At 36.2% G+C, this 25,045-nt stretch overlaps 1 protein-coding gene and 1 pseudogene across 1 annotated transcript in view; both read right to left on the bottom strand.

Moving 5' to 3' along the window:
• LRRC69 (leucine rich repeat containing 69) overlaps positions 1-25,045 on the bottom strand; it is a 122,866-nt gene that overhangs the window by 24,652 nt on the left and 73,169 nt on the right. The window contains exon 8 of the mRNA XM_066379096.1: positions 22,415-22,594. Within this exon, the coding sequence (XP_066235193.1) occupies positions 22,415-22,594 (180 nt within the window). The remainder of the gene's footprint in view (positions 1-22,414; positions 22,595-25,045) is intronic.
• On the bottom strand, positions 9,285-9,428 carry LOC136401643 (small nucleolar RNA SNORA48; annotated as a pseudogene).

Genomic DNA, 25,045 nt, shown 5'->3' with positions numbered 1-25,045 from the left:
CTTTCTGCTTCTCTGATTGGGTGTTTTTTTCTACCTTGTCTTCCAAATTGCTGATTCAACCTTCTGCTTCATCCAACCTACTTTTTATTCCTTCCAGGGTATTCTTGATGTCAGATATTGTATTCTTTATTTCTGACTAGTTCTTTTTTATGGTTTCTATTTCCCTCTTTTGCTTACTCTTGGTTGAAATTTACTTTGTTCCTTGAGCATCCATATAACCATTAATTTAAACTCTATATCTGATCAGTTGCTTTTCTCCACAGTATTTAGCTCTTTTTCTGGAGATTTCTCTTATTTTGTCATTTGAGGCCTGCTTCTTTTTCTCCTCATTTTGTCTGCTTCTTTGTCTTTGTTTCTATGTATTAAATCGATCAGCTATGATTCCCAGTCTTGATGGGGTGGCCTAATACAGTGTTCTGTTGGGTCCAGTGGTGCAGTCTCCTTTATCACCAGAGCTGGGTGCTTGAAGAATGTCCCTTGAGTGGGTTATGTGAGCCTTTCCCTGTAATTCAATCTTGATTGCTACTGGGCCATTCTGTGTGGGACTGACCCTCAGGCTGGCTGGCTGTGAGGTTTTTACTCTACTAAAACATGCCTGTGGCTATGTTGGTTCTGACCACAGGAAGCAAAATTTTCCTCAGCCTTCTTTGGTGCCTGATTAAATCTCCCTTTGGATATGCAGCTTGTGAAGCTAATTGATTCATGTGCTGATATTCTAAAGCTGCCCCTGGGTGTGTTCGTTCTCATCATTTTGGGAGGAAACCTGGTGCAGGCCAATGTAAAATGTTGCTTGTGACTGACCTTCAGCCACCTCTTTGGAGACTCATGTGATCCACAGTTTTTGGCTGCTCTTGCTGGTCTTAGGTGCATAAAGGAAAGGCCAAGCTTCACACCAAGGCCAGCCACTACCAGCACTAAACCCCAGAAAAGATCAGCAAAGTCCCAAGGCACTCCAAGATCCACCTCTGCTGCCTCCACCTGCTGGCTGCCTGTTAGGCTCAGTCACTGAAAGAGCCTCTGGTGGAGTAAAAAAAATAGAGTTAGTGGATCTCCCCTGAAGGGGAGGTGCTGGTCAGGCTTTGGGGAAGGTGGTGCTTCTGGTCACCACCCTAGAGCTACATGTCTCAGTCTGTCTCAGATTTTGCCCCAAAGTCAGTAGAGAAAAGTCACTAACAGCGGGATGAATGAGGCCTCTTGAGCCTGGAGGTTGTGTCTGCAGGCAGCTAGGAGAGTGGTTCTATTGAAACTCCCAGAAAGGGAAAGTACCAGTCAGATTTATTGAAAAGTGTTAGAAATAACCTTGACCTCAAAGACAGACAACTGACTCACTGCCACCATCTCTACTCCCTGGCCAAGGCTGCTGACTTTCAAGAAGGGCCTAATCTACAAAGGGTGGAATAAAAGGAATTTCTGGGGCAATTAATTGCCTTTCCCCCTCCAGGCTGATGTCATGTGAAGAACAGTGCTCCACACAAGAATGATGGTAACTACAGTATTGGAGAATATCTTAGCACAAGGACCCTGGTGGCTGTTTTCCTTCATGTCTTTCCTTGGAGTTGTAAACCTCCAACTCTCCTCACATTACTCTAGTCCTCTCAGCTCTCCCTCTTCTGAAGCCCAGGGTAAATGGCTGTGGACAAGATTTTGTGATTTGGCTCTCTAGGAGTATGCCTATGTCTTTTGGACTCCTATCTCTTTCTGGCAAACTTTGTTGCTTTTCACTGCCAAATGCTATGTGGGTGCTTCTTCTAGGCTCTGGTGTACTTAGCATGGAGACCAGCTTGAGTTTTAGATCCCACCTTTTCAGGTGGAATTCCCCCACAGCTAAGTTATCCCTCCAGGAACTCAGTTGCCTCTTGTGAGAACAGAGCCAGCCCTTTTCATGTCTCCACTTTTCTTACCAGTTTTGATGTGGCTTCTTCTGTGAATCCTTGATTAGAAGATTCCTCTTCATTTAGTCTTCAGTTGGATATTCAGGATGATTGCTGTATAATTTAGTTATAACTCCAGTTTAGTCCTGAGAGGGGGTAAGTGTAACAACATCAGCCTACTCTGATGCCATCTGGGATCACTTCTCATTAAATTTTTTCATAACTGCAGTCTTGAATATTTTGACACTAAATCATGTTTCTATTTTAATTTATTTTCTGGAGATATTATTTTCTTTCTGAGCTGCCTCATTCCTTTGTTTATTCACAATATTTGATGGGTTCCTTTTCTGTCTAGGCATCTATATATGGGTGGCATTTCTTTAGTAGTTTGATAAGAAGTCTTTCTATTGTTCTCTAGTAGGTGGTGCTGAAGCATGGTTTTTATTTCTTTGCTCTGGCTTCAGATCTCTGTGGAGCAGTGGAAGATGTCCTGTTATCTTGGGAGGTGGGCTTCTCTTCTGTGATCAGATCCCATAGGTCTCAGGACACCAACTTCATCAGGGCATGTGATAGTGATGAGGTTCGAAGTCTGTGAAATATCAGCACTGTCTCTTGCAGCCAGATATAGCTGGTAGTGTAGCTATAATGGGTAGGCATGATATGAGCTGGGGAAAGCTGGCTGGTGCTTTTGTGGTTTTGTTCTACCAGTAATGGTGACAGACAGACCTCCGTGACCTAAAAGAAGTGCCAGCAGCAACCTAATTTCCCCTTTTGACACTCACACTGAGCTCAGGGCTTTGAGCTATCAGTTGTGTCCCTGACACCATCTCAGTTCTTCTCCCTTCCCTCCTTTCCAGTTTGTTCCCACTTATAACCCTTCAGATGTTTTAATGCATGGATCTCTCGGATATACTTGCATGTTGAGCAGGAACTCTTTTGTTAAATCTTAGCTGTTCTATTTGTTGAAACTTTAAGGAGAGAGACCAAGGAGACCTTTAACACTGCCGTTCCTCTTATTTTTATCTTGTATTTCTACTGCTATACCTACACTGATACTTGGCATCCACTCTAATAGATATCTTTCTTTCAGCTTCTCTTCTCTTCAACTTCCAATTAATTCAGCATACTACTGCCAAATAATTCCTTCTAAAGTACATATTTATATCATTGACTTGTCCTCACACATTCCATTTTACAAACAGGATCAATTTGACCGAATTATAGAATTTGATCTCAATTTTTAAAATAATATCTCCTCTTCCCACTCCCATCCACAAACGTAATTGATTCACTGCCCCCTGAACATGATTCATTCTCCTACATATCATTTTCTTCTGTGCTTTGTTCTCCATGTATCTAAATTCCACCTATGTTATGTTCTGAGCAAATTCCAGCATCTTTCTAGGCACTTTCCAGGCCAGATAACTTATAGTAATCTCACTTTCAACTTTGAAGCCCTAAAGCAATTGGTTTCTACTACTCATTCAATAAAAAGTGTTTACTGCTAGTGTCTTTTACATCTTTACAGTTCATACTTTTGATTTTAAACAACTTGAGACAAACTAGGCTCCTTACTTATTTGCATTGTACTTAACACCCAGAGCCTCCTGCTTATTAAAGCGGGCCCACAAATATTTATGGAATAACCTAATAATATTTTAAATCTAGGATGAATGTTCAGAATGACAACTCTTCTGTGCCAGCAATGGTAAGCACCAGTAATGAGTACTACTCTAAAGTTAACTGCTCCATTTAAGAAGTGTAGCCATACATTCAGGTTTGCCCAGGATAGTCCTGGTTACCTGCTGTTTATTCAGCTATTAATAATGTCCACTTCCATTTCAGAAGCATCTTGGCTTAGATGACACATTGCTTGGTCATTTCACCCTGAAGGAAGTTTGGGGTGTGTTAATAGCAGAAACTAGAAAGAAAATCCTGCTCATGTTCCAGTCACCCAACCATTTAAGCAGCATTCTTTCTTCTATAGTATGATCCTGATCTTCAACACCACTTCTGCATAATCAATGTCCTTTGAATTCCACATAGATGGTTCAAACATTTTGGTGATACACAACTTTGGATTAATGTACTGAAATTAAATAAATTTAACATAAAAAAATCATAGCTGAATACAACTGTGACCTTACCTAGTAGTTTAATAACTAAAGATAGAGTTCTCCAAAAAGAAAAGAGAATTCAAGAGTTCCCATCAGAATAGAAGTAATCAACACACAGTGTGTAACTTCATTTATACTATAATTGTTTTATTTTCTGACTAAAATAATAAGAAACATTCATACCATTTTAATTTTTCTGAACACTATATGCATATTATTTTCATAACTGTTTAGAATTAGAAATGAGATGCTTTCCAATCTTCTTAGTGCCCAATGCACACTAAATTGACCAACCACTGCATAACTGTTTTAAAATCTACATTTATTTTTATAGTTAAGTGGTTACAATGATCAATTCATAAGTGAATTGAGTGGTATCTAAATAACTTTTTAGTTATTACAGCAAAGTAAGATTTTTTTCCTATAAGTAATGAGCTTTAAATGTAATATATTTTGTTTCATTATTGGCAGTTTGTCATATTAGCAAATTAAAGGTTGCAAGTTTTCATTTATTTTTATATTTATATATTATATCAGCATTTTCACTCATTTTCAGTAAAGCCTACCCAATACGATCTCTTTTGAGGATGTTTTAGATTGCATTACATCATTTAATACAGTGTGGAGAGTCAATGTTTAAAATTATTTCTTCCCTAAGCTCTTCAACTTTAACAGAATCCTGGGAACTCTATTTCAACTAACATTACTATGCAAAATAAAAACTATCATATACATTTGAACACAAGATCAATTAAAAATTTGTAAAGAATTTTATGACACTATTTTGGTTACCTCTAAGTCACTAGTTCAAATATGGCCCAAGTATTTGGTAACCAAAAACAGGATTAATTTCTGATGCTATTATATTAGTAGTTAATACTTGAATATCAATTACATTGATATTATTGATAATTCTGTAATTGCTAAGGACTTTAACATTTGAAAAAAAAGCATCTGGATGAATTATAATAAAGGATAATATTTGAGATTGAGTAAAATTTTTCATCAACTATTTTCCAACTCTCATTGTTACTTTATAAGATAACCATGACACAATTTATACATTATCCTGAACAGAAGCAACTATAATTTGATATTTGATTGTGTCTAGTTGTTTCATATCCATTTGTTATCAAGTATCTCCTTTCTTCAACAGTGTCTTCATATTACAAATCCCATCAGAGGCAGAACATAAGATCTCCTTCATCATATAGTATTTGACCTTAAGGTTAAATTCTCTAAGATTAGTTTCTGAAAATAAAATTTTAATAGAAAGGGAAAGATCTAGGAAACTAGTTTTTGTGTAATGTCTCTCTACTTAAGTGGAAATCAGCATAAAACTGGAAATATAGATATAAAAGCAACTGTTTATCAACCTGGTTAATTTGACTACCATCCCAATATAGTTTGTGCATGTTACCAGGGATAAACAACCCCATTAAAATAACATATTTCTGCCTGACCAGCCAGTGGCGCAGTGGATAGAGCATCGGACTGGGATGCGGAAGGACCCAGGTTCGAGACCCCGGGGTTGCCAGCTTGAGTGCAGGCTCATCTGATTTGAGCAAAAAGCTCACTAGCATGGACCCAAGGGCACTGGCTCGAGCGGGGGGTTACTCAGTCTGCTGAAGGCCCACGGTCAAGGCACATATGAGAAAGCAATCAATGAACAACTATGGTGTCGCAACGAAAAACTGATGATTGATGCTTCTCATCTCTCTCCATTCCTGTCTGTCTGTCCCTATCTATCCCTCTATCTGACTCTCTCTCTGTCCCTATAAAAAAAAAAAAAAAAGTACTTTAAAAAGAAAAAAGAAGCCTGACCAGGCGGTGGCGCAGTGGATAGAGCATCGGATTGGAATGCGGAGGATCCAGGTTCGAGACCCCAAGGTCGCCAGCTTGAGCGCGGGCTCATCTGGTTTGAGCAAAAGCCTACCAGCTTGAACCCAAGGTCGCTGGATCCAGCAAGGGGTTACTCGGTCTGCTGAAGGCCCACGGTCAAGGCACATATGAGAAAGCAATCAATGAACAACTAAGGTGTCACAACGAAAAACTAATGATTGATGCTTCTCATCTCTCTCTGTTCTTGTCTGTCTGTCCCTGTCTATCCCTCTCTCTGACTCACTCTTTCTCTGTAAAAAAAATATATATATATATTTCAAAAGCACCTGGTACTTTATATTCCAATCATCTAAATTTTTACTATCAAATTTTTAACAATTTTAAATATCATTTGTTTATTTAGCATAATTTATCAATTCATACTATTCACTTATTCTAATTCCACTGTTATATACCTTTATTTATTTATTTATTTATTTATATCATTCCTAGTTACAACGTGGTTTGAAATTATTTAATTTATATTTAAGTCTTAGAACCTGTGAAACTTTAAAGATAGAGTAAGATTGCCTCTTGTGAAAGTTTTATTTATTTATTTATTTTAGAATATTAAATTTAACAGTGTGACATTTATCAATAAGAGTACAGTGGCCAAGACATGGAAACAATCAAAGTGTCCCTCAACAGAAGATTGGATAAAGAAGATGTGGTGCATATATATATACAACGGGATACTACTCAGCCATAAGAAATGATGACAGTGTCATTTATGACAACTTAGATAGACCCTGAGAATATTATACTGATCGAAATAAGTAAATCAGAAAAAAATAAGAACTGAATGATTTCACATATAGGTGGGATATAAAACTGAGACTCATGGACATAGATAAGAGTGCAGTGGTTACCAGGGGGAGGGAGATGTGAAGGAGAAAGAAGGAGTTGGGGGAAGGGTGTAAAGAGAGACAAATACAAGGTGATGGAAAATGATTTGGCTTTGTGTGATGGGTATAAAACAGAATCAATTGTTCAAATGCTATAGAAATGTTTACCTGAAACCTGTTATATACTTTTGTCACTGTTCATATACTTACTAAATTTTACTTTTGTTTAATTTTTTAAATTATTATTTTTTATCAAATTTATTGAGGCTAATTAGTGAACAAAATTACATAGACTTCAAGTGTACAATTCTACATCATCTGCACATTGCATTTTGCACTCACCATCTAAGCATAGTCTCTTTCTATCACCATTTATCACCCATTTATCTCTTCCAGGTAGTCATAATATTGTGTGTCAATAAGTTCTTAATCTCTTCACCTATTTCACCCAGCCTCTCAGAACCCATCCCTTCTGACAGATGTCAGTTTGTTCTCTGAATCTATTAGTCTGTCCTTATTTTGTTCATCAGATTCCACATATAAGTGAAATCATATAGTATTTGTCAATTTTTTCTATTTTCTTTTCCAAGTGAGAGAAGGGGAGATAGAGAGACAGACTCCCACATGCACCCCAACTGTGATCCACCTGGCAACCCCTATCTGAGACGGACACTCTGCCTATCTGGAGCCATGCTCATAACCGAGTTATTTTTAGTACCTGAGGCAGAGGCTCCACAAAGCCATCCTCAGCACTCAGGCCCAGTGCACTCGAACCAACTGAGCCATGGCTGCAAAAGAGAAGGGTGATGGTGAGGGGTGGAGAAGCAGATGGTCGCTTCTCCTGTGTGTCCTGACTGGGAATCAAACCTGAGACATCCAAATACCAGGGCAACAATCTACCACAGAGCCAAATGGACAGGGACGTATTTGTCTTTCTTTGGTTGATTTTGCTTATCATAATACCCTCGAAGTCTATTTATGCTGTCATGAAAGGTAAGATTTCCCTCTTTTTTATGACTGAGTAGTATGCCATTGTGTAAATATACCACAGCTTTTTTATCCTCTCATCTACTGATGGGCACTTGGGCTACTTCCAACTCTAGCACTGTGGTGAACAGAGATGCATATGCTTTTTCAAATTAATGTATTGGGTTTCTTCAGAAAAAATCCCAGAAATGGAATTGCTGAATCATAAGACAGTTTCACTGTTGATTTTTTGAGGAACCATATATTTTCCATGGCAGCTGCACTAATATGCATTTTCACCAAGAGTGCACAAGGGTTCCTTTTTCTCCACATACTCACCAGCACTTGTATTTGTGGGTTTACTAATGACAGCCATTCTGACAAGTGTAAAGTGATATCTCACTGTGATTCTAATTTGCATTTATTTGATGATTATTAACATTGAGAATTTTTTCATATGTCTATTGGCCACCTGTATGTTCTCCTTGGAGAACTATCTATTCAAGGCCTTCAACAATTTATTAATTGGCTTGTATTTTTCTTTTTTGCTGTTGAGTATTTTATAAATTTTGAATACTGTCCCCTTATCTAATGTATCATTGACAAATACGTCTCCCACACACTGGGTTGTCTTGTAATTTGTTGATAGTTTCATTTGCTGGGCAAACACTTTTTAGTTTAACGTAGTCCCATTAGTTTATTTTTTTCTTTTGTTTCCCTTGCCTGAGAAGATGTATCAAATGTATATATTGGTATGTGAGAAGTCAAAGATTTTACTGCCTGTAGTATTCTTTTTTTTTCAAAATTAAATTTAATGAGGTGACATTAATCATTAAGAGTACATAGGTTTCAAGTGAACATCTCATTAGCATTTGAACTGTTGATTGTGTTGGGTACACATCACCCAAAGCCAAATCACTCTCTGTCATCACATGCATGTCACTCTTTACTCCCCTCCCCAATCCCTCTCCCAAAAAAACCCTTCCCCTAGAAATCATTCACTTTTATCTATGCCCGTGAGTCTGTTTTATATCCCACCTATGTGTAAAATCATATAGTTGTTAGCTTTGTCTGATTTACCTATTTCACTCAATATAATGTTCTCGAGGTCTATCCATGTTGTCCTAAATGGCAGTATGTCATCATTTCTTATGGCTGTGTAGTATTCCAGTGTATATACGCACCACACTTACTTTATCCAAATCTCTACCAAAGGACATTTGGTGGTTTCCATGTCTTAGCCATTATGAACAATGCTGTAATGAACATGTGTCTTTGCATGCCAATGTTTTTGAGTTTTTTGGGGAGATACCCAATAGAGTAATTGCTGTGTCAAATGATGGTTCTTTGTTTTGGGGGGAACCACCATACTATCTTCCATAATGGCTGTACCAGTTTACATTCTCACCAGCAGTGAATGAGAACTCCTGTTCCACCGAAACACTCTCCAACAACTGTATTACCCATCTTGTTGATAATAGCCAATCTAACAGGTCTGAGTTGTTATCTCATTAGTTTTGACTTGCATTTCTCAAATATCTAGTGGAGATGAGCCTTTTTTCAAATATCTGTTGAACATTTGTATGTCTTTTTTTTTAATTTTTTTATGTGCCCTAGGCATGAAACAGCTCTGGCCACCAATACAGGCATCAAGCTAGGATGAACTAGGGCTGAACACCTGCTTTGCCCCTGACTGATATAAGAACAGCACCACCAATCAGGTGCCTCCTTGCCCATTGCCAGGGGCTCATTTGTATGTCTTTTTGGGAGAAGAATCTGTTTAAATGTTCTCTCCATCTTTTAATTGGATTGCTTGCTTCTTTTTTGCTGATCTTTGTCAATTCTTTATATACTTGCATATTAACAACTTAACTAAGCTGTTATTTGTAAATATCATCTTCCATTTGGTTGGCTCACTTTTTGTTTTGTCGTCAGTTTATTTGCTGTGCAGCTTTTTAGTTTGATATAATCTCATTCATTATTGTTGCCTTTACTTCCCTTCCCTATGGGGTCAAATTCATAAATTTTTCTCTACAGCCAAAGTCCATAAGTTTAGTACTTATGTTTTCTCTTATGTGAGTTATTGTTTTATATCTTATATCTATGTCTTTTATCCATTTTTAATAATTTTTATGCAAGGAAACAAACTGTAGTCAAGTTTCATTCTTTTGCATGTGGTTTTCCAATTTTCCCACCACCATTTATTGAAGAGGCTTTCTTTTCTCCATTGTGTGTTTTTGGCTCTTTTGTCAAAGATGATTTGTCCATATATACATGGTTTTATTTCTGGGTTCTTGATCCTGTTCTATTGGTCTCTGTGTCTGCTTTTCTGCCAATACCAGGCCGTTTTTATTATCGTATCTCTGTAGTTTAATTTGAAGTCAGGTAGTATGATACCTCCAGCTTTATTCTTTCTTCTCAGCAGTGCTTTGGCTATTTGGGGTATTTAACCGCTTCATAAAAACCTGGTGATTTTTTCTATTATTTCTTTAAAAAATGACTATGGATTTTTTATGGGGATTGCATGAAACCTGTATATTGCTTTAGGTAGTGTAGCCATATTGACTATGTTGATTCTTCTGATCCATGAACAGAATATTTTTTCCATTTCACTGTTTCATTTTAATTTCTTCCAATAATGCATAGTAGTTTTCAGTATACAGGTCCTTTACATCCCTTGATAAGTTTATTTCCAGATATTTTCTTTTATTTTTGTTGAAATTATAAAAGGAATTGTTTTTTTGAGTTCATTTTCTGAAGTTTCATTGTTGGCATATAGGAAAGAAATACATTTTTGCTTATTAATTTTGTATCCTGTGACTTGACTGTATTAGTTTAAAGTTCTAATACTTTTTGGTGGAGTCATGGGGTTTTCTATATATGGCATCAATCATCTGCAAAAAGTGATACTTTTCCTTTTTGTTTCCTAATTGGGGTGCCTCTTGTTTCTTATTCTCACCTGATTGCTCTGGCTAAAACTTCTAGTACTGTGGTGAATAAGAATGGAGAATGTGGCCCTGGACGGTTGGCTCAATGGTAGAGCATCAGCCTGGAGTATGGAAGTCCTGGGTTCAATTCCCAGCCAGGGCACACAGGAGAAGTACCATCTGCTGCTCCACCCTTCCCTCTCTTTTCTCTCTGTCTCTCTCTGCCCCTCCCTTGCCACAGCCAAGGCTCCATTGGAGCAAAAATGTGGCCTGGGCAATAAGGATGGCTCCATGGCCTCTGCCTCAGGTGCTAGAATAGCTCCAGTTACAGCAGAGCAACGCCCACAATGGGCTGAGCATCACCCTCTAGTGGGGACGCCGGGTGGATCCCTGTTGGGCGCATGCGGGAGTCTGCTGTCCCTGCCTCTCACTTTGGAAAAATAAAATAAATAAAAAAGAATGGAGAATGTAAACATCCTTATCTTTTTCCTGATTTTAGAGGAAAAGCTTTAAGTTTTTCACAATTTAGTATGATATTGGCAGATGGCTTGTCATATATGGTGTTTAATTTGGTGAGTTACTTTCCTTCTCTACCCATGTTACTGAATATTTTAAATTAATGTTGTATCTAATCGAATACTTTTTCTGTGTCTTTGATAGGATCATATGATTTATGTTCTTTGTTTTGTTGATGTGGTATATTATGTTGATCAATTTACGTATGTTGTGATCCTGGAATGAATAACACTTGATTGTGATATATTATTTTTTTAATATGTTATTGTATTTTATTTGCTAGTATTTTGTTTAGGACTTTTGCATCTGTGTTCTTTGTATATATTGGTCTGTAGTTTTATTTTTTTGTGTTGTCCTTGTCAGGTTTTGGTATCAGGCTTATGTTGCCCTCATAAAATGTGTTGGGGAGAATTAGTTCTTCTATTTTTGGAAGACTTTGAAAAGGATAGGTGCCACATCTTCCTTAAATGCTTAGTACAATTCTCTAGTGTAGCCATCTGGTCCTGGACTTTTAATTTTTTGGAGGCTTTTGATAGTTGTTTCTATTCCGTCCCTGCTTATGGGTATCTTTAGGTTTTCCACTTCTTCATGACTCAGTCTAGGAAGATTGTATATTTCTAGGAACTTATCTCTTCCTTCTAGACTGTCAAATTTGGTGTTGCATATTCTTTCATAGTATTCTACTATGATCCTTTGTATATCTATAATGTCTATGGTAATTTCTCTTCTTTTATTTCAGATTTTGTTTTAAATGAGGATTTTTTTTCTAGTGAGTCTAATCAAGGATTTGTTAATTTTATTGATCTTTTCAAAGAATCAGCTATTTGTTACATTAATTTTTTATACTTTTTGTTGTTTTCTAATTCATTTACTTCTGCTCTTTTACTATCTTCTTCATTCTATTGACTTTGGGTTGCTTTTTTTTTTTTAATTCTATAAAATGTGATGTTAGGTTGCTAATTTGCAATGTCTCTTATTTCTTAATATGAGCCTGTAATGGTATAAACTTCCCTCTTATTACTGTTTTTGCTTCATCCTAGAAATTTTGACATGTTGTGTTGTCATTCTCATTTGTCTGAGTGTATCTTCTGATCTCTGTTTTTATTTATTTCAACCAGTCATTTTTAAAACTATGTTGTCAAGAGGAAAATCAGAGAAATGGTGGCATGATACTTCTGACTTCTCCCCTTAAAATTTCAACAAATTGAACAACTATAATGCACAGAAGGAACTTCAACTGTGCTTGCAGGCAGGTCTGAAAAATCCACACAATGAACGGACTGAAGGTAAGATGGGTTGGAAAGGGGGGTGGAAGATAAATCACATCCATGGTCAGCTCTAAAGAGAAAGCAAAGGACTGAATTTTTCTCTATTTTCTGGATGCAGGAATAGTTTTATTCTGAACCAGTAGAGGAAAAGAGAAGGGGTAGGGGGGGCAGAGGGAAAAGAGCTGAACTAAGGTAGGCACAGTCAGATGCAGAGTTACCAAGGATAGTCCACAACACTTGGCTTCCAATAAACCTCTTTGGGCCAGTGCTCAGCTTGCAGCACAAGCTCCATCAGTGTGTGTGTTGAACCCAAAGTGCCTGGGTCTTGCAGCAAGGCAAGAGCTCCATCAGTGGGTGGTGGGAGGTGCCCGGCTCTCGAGGTAAGGAGCAAGTTCCAACAGTGGGTGCTTAAGCCATGATGATCAGCCCCACATGGCACTGGTGCTGTGCACTCCCCACAGCCTGTGCTGATGCTCTACCAGTTCCCCACATTCTGTACTGTGTCAGGGAAAACAAAAGTGAATGCCCTTACCCTCCCAAAACCCACCCCCATCCCCAAGCAGTAAAAAGAGGGGGGAGGCTGGCCCTCCGGGGCTACTCTCTCCTCTGGGAGGTGGAAGTGTCCCACATCTGATTCCCCTGATTTTCTGAGACTTGGAAAAGAATGATGAGAAACCAGAAATTACCACTGCTAAAGCAGTAAATCCAGCCACAAAAAAGCACCTACAATATGCCTCACCCACCAATGCAACTGCAGCACTGCCTTCATCACTGGGACAGCAGAGCTCTGCACAAGAATTACAAAAAGCCAAAACTTGGCTACAGCAACAGCTTGCTGTTAGGGTTCTTAATACTACTCTCAGCTACCATCATATATCATGGAAACGCAAGACAGAAAAATGGTTCAGATACATAATGAAAAATCACCCAAAAAACCCTCAATTACATGAACACCATGAAGTTAAATGACAGAGAATTTAAAATTGAAGTTCTAAAAAAAACTCAATAAGTTTCAAGAAAACAATGATAGGTGATTTATTGAAATCATAAAACAAATTAATGAAAATGAGTACTTCAACAAGGAGGTTGAAACTTTAAAAAGAGAATCAAACAGAGATTAAAAACTCAATACATAAACTGAAGATTGAGGTACCGAATTTAACTATAGAACAGGCCAGATAGAGGAGAGACTCAGTGACATCAAAGACAGGGAACTATAGATACTAAAGAGAGAAGAGAAGGGAGACTCAAGAATTTTAAAAAATAAGAGAGCTCTACAAGAACTGTCTGACTTCATCAGAAAAAGCAATATAAGAATAATGGCTATATGAGAAGAAGAGAGATAAAAGGGAATAGAAAACTTATTTAAACAAATAATTGAGAACTTCCCAAGCCTGTGGAAAAAGAGCATCGAATCCAAGAAGCAAATAGAACACCAAGTTACTTCAACCCAAACAAACCTACTCCAAGGCATATCATAATGAAATTGTCACAAATCAATGACAAAGAAAGAATACTCAAGGCAGTTAGGGAAAAGAAGAATATATCATATAAAGAAAAGACCATTAGGTTATCATCACATTTCTCAGGAGAAATTTTATAAGCCAGGAGAGAGTGGACCAAAACATTCGAAGTATTGAAAGAAATGAATTACCAGCCAAGAATACTATAGCCATCAATGCTGTTTGTCAAATATGAAGAAGAAATAAAAACTTTTATTGGCAAGCAGAAGCTGAGGTAATTTATCATGAAAAAACTCCCATTTCAGGAAATACTAAAGGGAGTTATTCAAACAGATACAAAGAACAATAAAAAACAAAACTACAAGTAAAAGCTACAACAAGGCCTGACCATGCGGTGATGCAGTGGATAGAGCATTGGACTGGGATGCGGAAGACCCAGGTTTGAAACTCTGAGGTACCAACTTGAACACGACTCATCTGGTTTGAGCAAAAAGCTCACCAGCTTGGACCAAAGGTCGCTGGCTTAAGCAAGGGGTTACTCTGTCTGCTGAAGGCCCACGGTCAAGGCACATATGAGAAAGCAATCAATGAACAACTAAGATGTCACAACAAAAAACTGATGATTGATGCTTCTCATCTCTCTCTGTTCCTGTCAGTCTGTCCCTATCTATCCCTCTCTCTGACTCTCTCTCTGTCTCTGTAAAAATAAATAAATTAATTAATTAATTTAATTAAATTTTTAAAAAGCTCCAACAAGATCACAAAAACAAGGATAATCTGCAACAATAACATAAAAGGGGAGAGGATAAAGACCACCAGGAGCAAACAAGGATCGAGTGCAGAAGCATTCATATGGTTATAGACTCTTGTAAATATGACAATTTTTCTTTCAATAACCTAAAAGTAACCACCCACAAAAGTGCCACTACTAAAACATGTAGCTGAAAAAAAAGAAGAAAAAATAGGGGTAAAGCATAAAATACCACCAAACAAAAACAATTGACAGAAAAACAAAAGAGACGAACCAAATTAGACAAAGACCTATCAGAAAACAATACATAAAACAGTTAGAAGAAACTTTCAAGTGTCAATAATGACCCTAAATGTAAAAGGATTGAACTCACCAATAAAGAGACACAAAGTAGCAGATTGGGTCAAAAAGCAGAACCCAACAATATGCTGCCTTCAAGAGAAAGATCTAGGCCCTGGCCAGTTGGCTCTGTGGTAGAGCATCAGCCTGGCGTGCAGAAGTCCCGGGTTTGATTCCTGGCCAGGGCACACAGGAGAAGCACCCATCTGCTTCTCCACCCCTCCCCCTCCTTCCTCTCTGTCTCTCTCTTCCCCTCCCGCAGCCGAGGCTCCATTGGAGCAAAGATGGCCCGGGCACTGGGGATGGCTCCTTGGCCTCTGCCCCAGGTGCTAGAGTGGCTCTGGTCACAACAGAGCGACGCCCTGGAGGGGCAGAGCATCGCCCCCTGGTGGGCGTGCCAGGTGGATCCCGGTCGGGTGCATGCGGGAGTCTGTCTGACTGACTCTCCCCATTTCCAACTTCAGAAAAATACAAAAAAAAAAAGAGAGAAAGATCTAAGCTGCAAGGACAAAAGTTGGCTCAAAATAAAAAGATGGAAAAACAATTCTACATTTAAATAATACCCAAGGAAAAGCTGATATAGCATACTCAGATCTGACAATGCTGACTTCAAGACAACAAAGGTAACCAGAGACAAAGATGGTCATTTCAAATGATAAAGGGAACACTGTATCAGGAAGACATAACATTTCTTAATATATATGCACCAAATCAGGGACCACCAAAGTGTGTAAGACATCTACTAACTGATCTAAAAATAAAAACAAACACATATTTATACTTAGAGATCTCAATAAATAATTAATGGTTCTAGATCAATCATCGAAAGAGAAAATCAATAAAGACATATTGGACTTAAATGACACACTAGACCAAATGGATATAATAGACATTTGCAGGGCATTTCTTCCCAGAACATCAGACTACAAAATTTCCTCTAGTGTACATAGAACATTCTCAAGAATAGAACATATTTTGGATCACAAAACTACCATCAACAAATTCAGGAACACTGAGATTATACCAAGCATATTCTATGACCATAAGGATTTAAAATTAGAATTCAATTGTAAAACAGAAGTAAAGAAACCCATAAGTATGTGGAAATTAAACAACATACTTCTAAAAAATGACTGGGTCAAAGAAGAAATGAAAGTAGATATCAAAAGATATGTACAGACTAATGAAAATGACAATACGACATATCAAAATTTCTGGGATGCAGCAAAAGCAGTAATAGGAGGAAAGTTTATGTCATTACAGGCTTATATCAAGAAACAAAATATACTAAATAAACAGCTTAACATCACATTTTATGGAACTAGAAAAAAAGAACAAAGGCAACCCAAAATCAGCAGAAGAAAGAAAATAGTAAAAATTAGAGCAGAGATAAATGAAATAAAGAACAGAAAAACTATAGAAAAAAATTAATACAAGAAAGAGCTGGTTCTTAAAAAAAAATCAGTAAAATTCATAAATCCCTGGTTAACATAGGTAAGAAAAAAAGAGAAAGGATTCATATAAACAAAACTCAAAACAAAAGAGGAGAAATTACTACAGATATCATAAACATACAAAGGATCATTGTAGAATATTATGAAAAATTATATGGCACTAAATTCAACAATTTAAAAAAATAAAAAAATTCCTAGAACTATACAATCTTCCCAGACTGAGTCACCAAGAAGTGGAAAGCCTCAATAGATCTATAAGCAGGAAGAAAATAGAAACAACTATCAAAAACCCCTGCAAAAATAAAAGTCCAGGACCAGAAGGCTACACTAGTGAGTTCTACCAAACATTCAAAAAAGATTTCGTACCTACTCTTCTCAAAGTTGTCCAAAAATAGAAGAAGCAACACTTCCTAACACATTTTATGAAGTCAACATAATTCTCATACCAAAATCTGGCAAGGACATTGAAAAAAAACAAACTACAAACCAATATCTCTAATGAATACAGATGCAAAAATCCTAAGCAAAATATTAGCAAATCAAATACAAAAACACATTAAAAAATTAATTCATCATGATCAAGTGGGATTCATCCCAGAAACACAAGGATATAAAACGATTAATGAAATACACCATACCAACAAAACAAAGGACAAAAACCATATGATCCTATCAATAGGTGCAGAAAAGGCATTTGATAAGATACAACATCTGTTTATGTTTAAAACAATAAAATGGGTATAGAAGGAAAACACCTCAACATAACAAAGGCCATATATTATAAACTATCAGATAATATCATACTAAATGGTGAAAAACTGAATACTTTTCCTTTAAAATGAGGAATGAAACAAGGCTGCCTATTCTCTCCATTCCTATTCAACATAGTGCTGGAAGTTTTAGCCAGAACTGTTCTCAGACAAGAGAAAGAAATAAAAGGCCATCAATCAGATTGGAAAAGAAGAGGTAAATGTTTCACTTTTTGCAGATGACATGATCCTATATATAAAAAAACCCCAAAGACTCCACAGAAAGACTAATAGAAACAATAAACCAATAAAGTAAGGTCACAAAAAACAAAATCAATATACAGAAGTCTACTGATTTCTTATATGCCAACAATGAAACTTCAGAAAATGAAGTAAAAAAAAATAATCCCTTTTACAGTTGAAACAACAACAACAACAAAAGTACATGGGGATAACCTTAACAAAGAATGTAAAGGATCTATATACTGAAAACTATATATAAAGCATTATTAAAGGAAATTGAAAAAGACAAAATGATATGAAAAAATATTCCACATGCATGGATTGGAAGAATCAACATAGTTAAAATGGCCATAATACCCAAAGCAATATACAAATTTAGTGCAATTCCCATAAAAATTTCTATGTCTTTTTTAAAAGATATTGAATAAAAATCATCAGGTATGTATGGAACGATAAAAAACCTTAAATAGCCAAAGCACTCCTAAGAAAAAATAACAAAGCTAGAGGTGTTACAATACTTCAAATTATACTACAGAGCCACGATAATCAAATAACATGGTATTGGCAGAAAAAGACACACAAACCAATGGAATAGAATTGAGAGGCCAAAAATAAAACCACATATATATTATGGTCAAATATTTTTGACAAAGGAGACAAACACACACAAAAAAGAAAACAGAGCTTCTTCAATAAATGGTGCTAGGAAAATTGGAAAGCCACATGCAAAAGAATGAAAATTGACTACAGTTTGTCCCCCTACACAAAAATCAATTCAAAATGGATCAAAGACCTAAATATAAGATCTGAAACAATAAATTACATAGAAAAAGCATAGGCAGCACTAAACTCATGGACCTTAGCCATAGAGAACAATTTATAGATTTGACCCCAAAGGCAAGGGAAGTAAAGGCAAAAATAAATGAATGGGACTATATCAAACTAAAAAGCTTTTGTACAGCATAAGAAACTGACAACAAAACAAACAGCCAACAAAATGGGAGATATTTGCAAACAACAGCTCTGATAAGGGGTTAAGATCCAAAATATACACAAAAACTCACAAAGCTCAGCAACAAATAAGCAATTCAGTTAAGAAATGGGGAGAGGACATGAATGGACACTTCTTCCAAGAAGACATATAAATGGTCAATAGATATATGAAAAAATGCTCATCTTCACTAGCTATACAAAAAATGCAAATCAAAGCTATGGTAAGATACTACCTTACACCTGTTAGATTGGCTATTATCAACAAGATAGATAATAAGAAGTGTTGGAGAAGATATGGAGGAAAAGAAACCCTCATTCACTGTTGGTGGGAATGTAAATTGGTGCAGCTATTATGGAAAAAAGTATAGTGGGTCCTCAAAAGTTTAAGAATAGAATTAACATATTACTCAGCAATGCCTCTACTGGGTATATACCCCAGAAACTCAAAAACATTGGTATGTGAAGACACATGCTCTCCCTGTTCATCACAGCATTATTTACAATGGCCAAGGCATGGAAACAACCAAAGTGTCCCTTGACAGAGGATTGGATAAAGAAGAGGAGATACACACACACACACACACACACACACACACACACAATGGAATACTACTTAGCCATAAGATATGATGACATAGGGTCATTTACAACAACATGGATTGACCTTTAAAACATTATACTGAGTGAAATAAGTAAATCAAAAAAAGCTAAAAACTACAATTTTACACATAAGTGGGTTACAAAGCTGACACTCATGGACATAGATAAGAGTACAGTGGTTGCTAGGGTGGAGGTCAATGGAGGGGAAGGGGAAGAAAGGGTGAAAAGGACAAATATAAGGTGATGCAAAATAATTTGCATTAGTTGATGGATATACAACATAATTGACTAAATAAATGATGGAGTGATGTTTGCCTGAAATCTATGTGCCCTTATTTATCTATGTCACCCTGTTAAAATTAATTTTCTAAATAAATATATTAAATAAATAAATACATGTATGTTGTTTAATTTCTACATTTTTATAGGTTTCTTTACTTCCTTTTTGCAGTTGAATTCTAATTTCAAAGCCTTATGGTCAGAAATTATGCTTGGTATCATTTCAATCTTCCTGAATTCATTGATGCTAGTTTTGCGGCCCAACATATGGTCCATCCTTGAGAATGTTCCATGCACACTGAAATAGAATGTATAATCTATGCTCTGAAATGAAATGTCCTATAAATGTCTATGATTTGGTCTAGTTTGTCATTTAAGTCTGATATTTCTTTATTGATTTTCTATTTGGATGATCTATCTAAAGCTGTCAGTGCTGTGTTGAAAGATAAACATTTTTAAAAAATCCCACTCACCAACCCAGAAAATACAATAAGGTTCTTAAGATTAAATTTACCAAGAAGATGCAAGATCTGTTCACCAAAAACTATGACTTTGATGAAAGATATTGAAGAAGACACAAACAAATCAGAACAAATTCCATGTTCATGGATCAGAAGAAACAATAGTGTCAAAATATCCACATTACCTTAAGTCATCTCTAGATTCAGTGCAATCCTTAATAAAATTTCAATGGCGTTTTTACCATATGTAAAAATATCCTAAAATTTACATGAAGCCACAAAGGACCCCAAATAGGCAAAGCAATCTTAAGAAAGAACATAGTCAATAAATTACACTTCTTGATTTCACACTGTACTAGAAACACATAGTAATCAAAACTGTATGAGGCCCTGGCCGGTTGGCTCAGTGGTAGAGCGTCAGCCTGGCATGCAGGAGTCCCAGGTTTGATTCCTGGCAGGGCACACAGGAGAAGCGCTCATCTGCTTCTCCACCCCTCCCCCTCTCCTTCCTCTCTGTCTCTCTCTTCCCCTTCCACAGCCAAGGCTCCATTGGAGCAAAGTTGGCCCGAGAGCTGAGGATGGCTCCATGGCCTCTGCCTCAGGCACTAGAATGGCTGTGGTCGCAACAGAGCAATGCCCCAGATGGGCAGAGCATCGCCCACTGGTGGGCATGCCAGGTGGATCCCTATTGGGTGCATGTGGGAGTCTGTTTGCCTCCCCGTTTCCAACTTCAGAAAAATACAAAAAACAAACAAACAAACAAAAAACTGTATGATTCTGACATTAAAATGGACACATAGACCAATGGGACAAAAATCAAAAGCCCAGAAATAAACTTACACAAGGGAGCCAAAAACACTGAATGAAGAAACGGTACTCTCTTCAGTAAGTGATATTACAATAATAAACTGAATAACCATATGCAGAACAATAAAGTTGCACCTCTATTCTACATCAGTGACACACACATACACGAAAAAGATCATAATAGTCTGACTAGGAGGTGGTGCAGTGGATAGGGCGTCGGACTGAGTCACAGAGGACCCAGATTTGAGACCCAGAGGTCGCCAGCTTGAGCGTGGGCTCATTTGATTTTAGCAAGGCTCACCACCTTAGCCGAAGGTCACGGGCTTGAGCAAGGGGTCACTCGGTCTGCTGTAGTCCCCTGGTCAAGACACATTTGAGAAAGCAATCAATGAACAACTAAAGTGCCACAATGGAGAATTGATGCTTCTCATCCCTCTCCCTCCCTGTCTATCTGTCCCTATCAGTTCCTTTCTCTGACTGTGTGTTTATCAGTCACACACACACACACAAAAAGATCAAAATATATTAAAAACTTAAATATAAGAGTTTGTTTATAAAACTCCTGGAAGAAAACATAGGAGGGAAATCTTTTTGACATTGATCTTAATATTGATATCCTGGACATGACAGCAAAAGTACATATAAATAAGTGAGGCTACATGAAACTAAAAAATTTTGTACATCAAAAGAAACTCAACAAAATGAAAAGGCAACCTACAGAATGGGAGAAAATAGTTACAAATTATATATTTGATCAGGGTCAATATAAAGAACTCATATAACTCAATAGTTAGAAAACTAACAGCTTAATTTAAAAAACTGGCAAAAGGACTGAACAAATATTTTTCCAAGGAAAACATACAAATAAACAGCAGGTACATGAAAAGGTGCTGAATATCATTCATCATCAGGGTAATGCAAATTAAAACCACAATGAGATAATACTTCACTTCAGTTAGATAGCTATCCTCAGAAAGACAAGAGATAAATGTTGGAGAGAACATGGAGGAAAGGAAATCTAGTGCACTAGCATGCAAATTGATACAGACAGTATGAAAGCAGTATGTAATTTACTCAAAAATTAAAAATAAAACTAAAAGCATGATCCAGCAATACTACTTCTGAGTATATAGCCAAAGAAACTGAAATCAAGACCTCATAATGATATCTGCATTTTCATGTTCACTGCAGCATTACTTACAATAGCCAAGATATAAAAACAACCTAAGTGTCTGTCAACAAATAAGTGGATAAAGACAATGTGATATTTATACCAGGAAATATTATTCAGCCGTGAAGAAGAAGGAAATCTTTTCATTTACGACAACTTAGATGGATCCTAAAGGTATTATGCTAACTGAAATGAGTCAGATAAAGAAAGAAAAATGTTGTGCAGCATCACTCATATGTGAAATCTAAAATTGACAAACTCAGAGTAACAGAAAAGTAGTGATTACCAGGGGTTGAAATGGGGAAAATATTCAAAAGGTACAAACTTCCAGTATAAGATTAACAAGTTTGGGCACCTAATGTACAATATGATGATTATAACTGAAACGCTTTATCATATATGTTGCTAGGATAGTAGATCCTAAGTGTTTTCACCATGAATATAAAATTATAACTATGTGATAGGATAGAGGTAGTAGTGAACATTACAGTGGTAATGATTTTGCAGTTTATAAATGTATTTAACCAACATGTTGTATACTCTAATTTACATAATATCATGTGTCAAGTGTATCTCATTAAAGCTAGGAAAAATCATTGTTATCATTGAAATCAATCCTTATATACAATTCTAGATAGTATTGATTAATTTAGATAAGAACAAAGAATAATAGGTGGTCTTATGCTCATACTTCCACAAAAAGCACAATTTACCTTTGATGGAGAAACAAATTCAACACATTCCAGCCATACGGATAAAAATGACTTTCCACATATTGCACATTTTCTTCCCTTAGAGATTATGTTTCTGACCTGTGGGTACCATTCTATGGCTTGCATTAGGAAAGGATTCTTTTCTGTTAGCTGATTCATTATAAATCTTGATGTTATTTCCTAGATTTAAAAAAGGATATTGTTTCTCAGATAATTTTCAAAATAACTTTTATATTACATTACTTCTCATTTCAATACATATTTCTAGCTTATTCCTCATAGTTTCTGTTAAATTTCCATAGTCTATATAATAAAATATATTATTAGTAACTGGTATTGTAAGTAAATTTAGTTTTCAACAATATAAGAAAAGTAACTTACTCCCATTTTAATATAACCATATCTTTTATAAACAGAGATCCAAGTTATAATAAATTTACATTAGATAAACCTTAGTTTAAAATTTTTACCTCTCATTACAATAAGCAGACTGTACAAATATTCTGACTACTCGAAAATTGAATGTATTGTATATATCATACTAATGCCTAAATCCTTATTATTAAAATTGTGAATCATGAACCAGTAAAGTTTGCATCACCAAGAAGCTTATTAAAAAGTCAGACCTTCAGATGCACTCAAGACATACTGACTCAGAATCTATCATCTATAATCAACAAGTTTCCCCAGGTAATCCCCTTTGCAAGTTCAAGTTTGAGAAGCATTAGGGTAAGTTAACCACTGCCTGAGTAACTGAATAGAGCCATGTCGGTAAAGAATACTAATTTCTGTTAACCAAATCTCTGAATTCAATCTGTTTTAAACCGATCTACATAGGTATGTCGAGAAACTTTACTTAAAGCAATAATAATATTATACCATTAAATAATAAAAAGGGTGGTGAGAATATTATATAAGCTGACTTTCATCATGACTATCCACTTCACCTTCTTAAAGTAGAAAATAAAAAGAAATTACATAATAATTAAATTAAAATTATATCTTCACTGATCAAGCAAAAAAACAAAAAATAAACATTTGATTTATTCCATTAAGTGCCCACCACTACCCTGCCATTGTCTGTGCCAGTAGCCTGGAATATTATTCCTATATAAATGTTACACAAGCACTGCATGAATTTTATTATATGTGTAGAACTCTTTTTTTTTGACTAAAGTAAAAGAATTTCCAGTCATATTAAAGTAGTCCACATCAGGCTCTGAAAAAGAATCTTTGGGAATACACACACACACACACACACACACACACACACACACACACATAATCTTTTACTCGTTCACCCCAATTAAAAACTTTTCAATATAAACACAATCAGGAAATGACATCATAGTAATGGCAGCATGAGAGATAGCCTTCATCTCTCCCCTTGAAACTTCAACAAAATGAACAGCTATAACTCAGTAAAGGAATCCAGCTGGGCTCGCAGTCTTGCCGGAAACATTGGGGCATGCAATCTACTAAAGCCTGTACTCACACAGAGACAGAAAAATACAATATTTCCCCCTCACCCCAGCCTCCCAGATATGTCTCCCACCCCTCATCAATATGAAAAGTAGCAAAGACATATTGCACAGCTGAAAGAGGTTCTCTGTGTCTGGTCCCCTGCTCCATTTGGATGCAGGGAGAAGCACCCAGAAGCCTGAGATTGCCATTGCTAAAGCCCTCACAACTCCCACTCATCATCATGACTGCAGCCCTGCCTCTGCTTTTGCGACAGCAGCTTCTCAGCAGAGTTCAGACTGAGATTTTACAGAACTAAAACTTGTAATCCAGTGATACCTACTGAAAAAAGATAGAAAAACATCTTGTAAATATTTTCATCTAATTTTTTTGTTTTTTTTAGTTATTTTTTGTGGTGGTTGTATCATTTGTGCTTAATTAATTTTCTTATTTTTATTTTCTCTTTATTGCAATTTTTCTTAAATTTTTAATTTTATTTTATTTTTAAATTTATTTTTATATTTTTGTTGTAATTCTTTGTTTAATTTTTAACAATACACTCTTAAATGCCCTCAAGGCAGAAAAAAGGTATACCATAACTACCCAGAAAAGAGACACAGTTCAGAAAGAAAATGAAAAATTTCCAGAAAGCAATCTCAATCACATGAAAACCTTGAAGTTAAACAATAGAGAATTCAACAGTGAAGTTGTAAAAATATTCAACGAGATGTGAGAACACACTGATAGAGAATTTAGTGAGCTCAAAAACAAAACAAATACTTCTACAGGAAGATTGAAACTTTAAAAAATGAATAACTCAATACAGGAAATGAAAAATGAGATAGCAAGTTTAGCTAATATATAGAATAACCAGCTAGAGAAGAGAATCAGTGACATTAAAGACAGGCAACTAGAGATGATACAGAAGGAAGAAGAGAGAAATTCAAGAATTTTTAAAAACTGAGAAAACTCTACAAGAATTGTATGTCTATCAGACAGAACAATATAAGAATAATGGATATTTTAGAAGAAGAGAAAAGGGAATGGAGAGGCTATTCAAACAAGTAATTGATGAGAACTTCCCAAACCTATGGAAAGAATTAGCTCCTCGAATTCAAGAAGGAAACAGAATGCTTAGTTACATCAACACAAACAAGTCTTCTCCAAGGC

This window comes from Saccopteryx leptura, chromosome 3, assembly GCF_036850995.1.
Source record: "Saccopteryx leptura isolate mSacLep1 chromosome 3, mSacLep1_pri_phased_curated, whole genome shotgun sequence".
Taxonomy (NCBI): Eukaryota; Metazoa; Chordata; class Mammalia; order Chiroptera; family Emballonuridae; genus Saccopteryx; species Saccopteryx leptura.
This window is presented reverse-complemented; position numbering and strand designations above follow the sequence as displayed.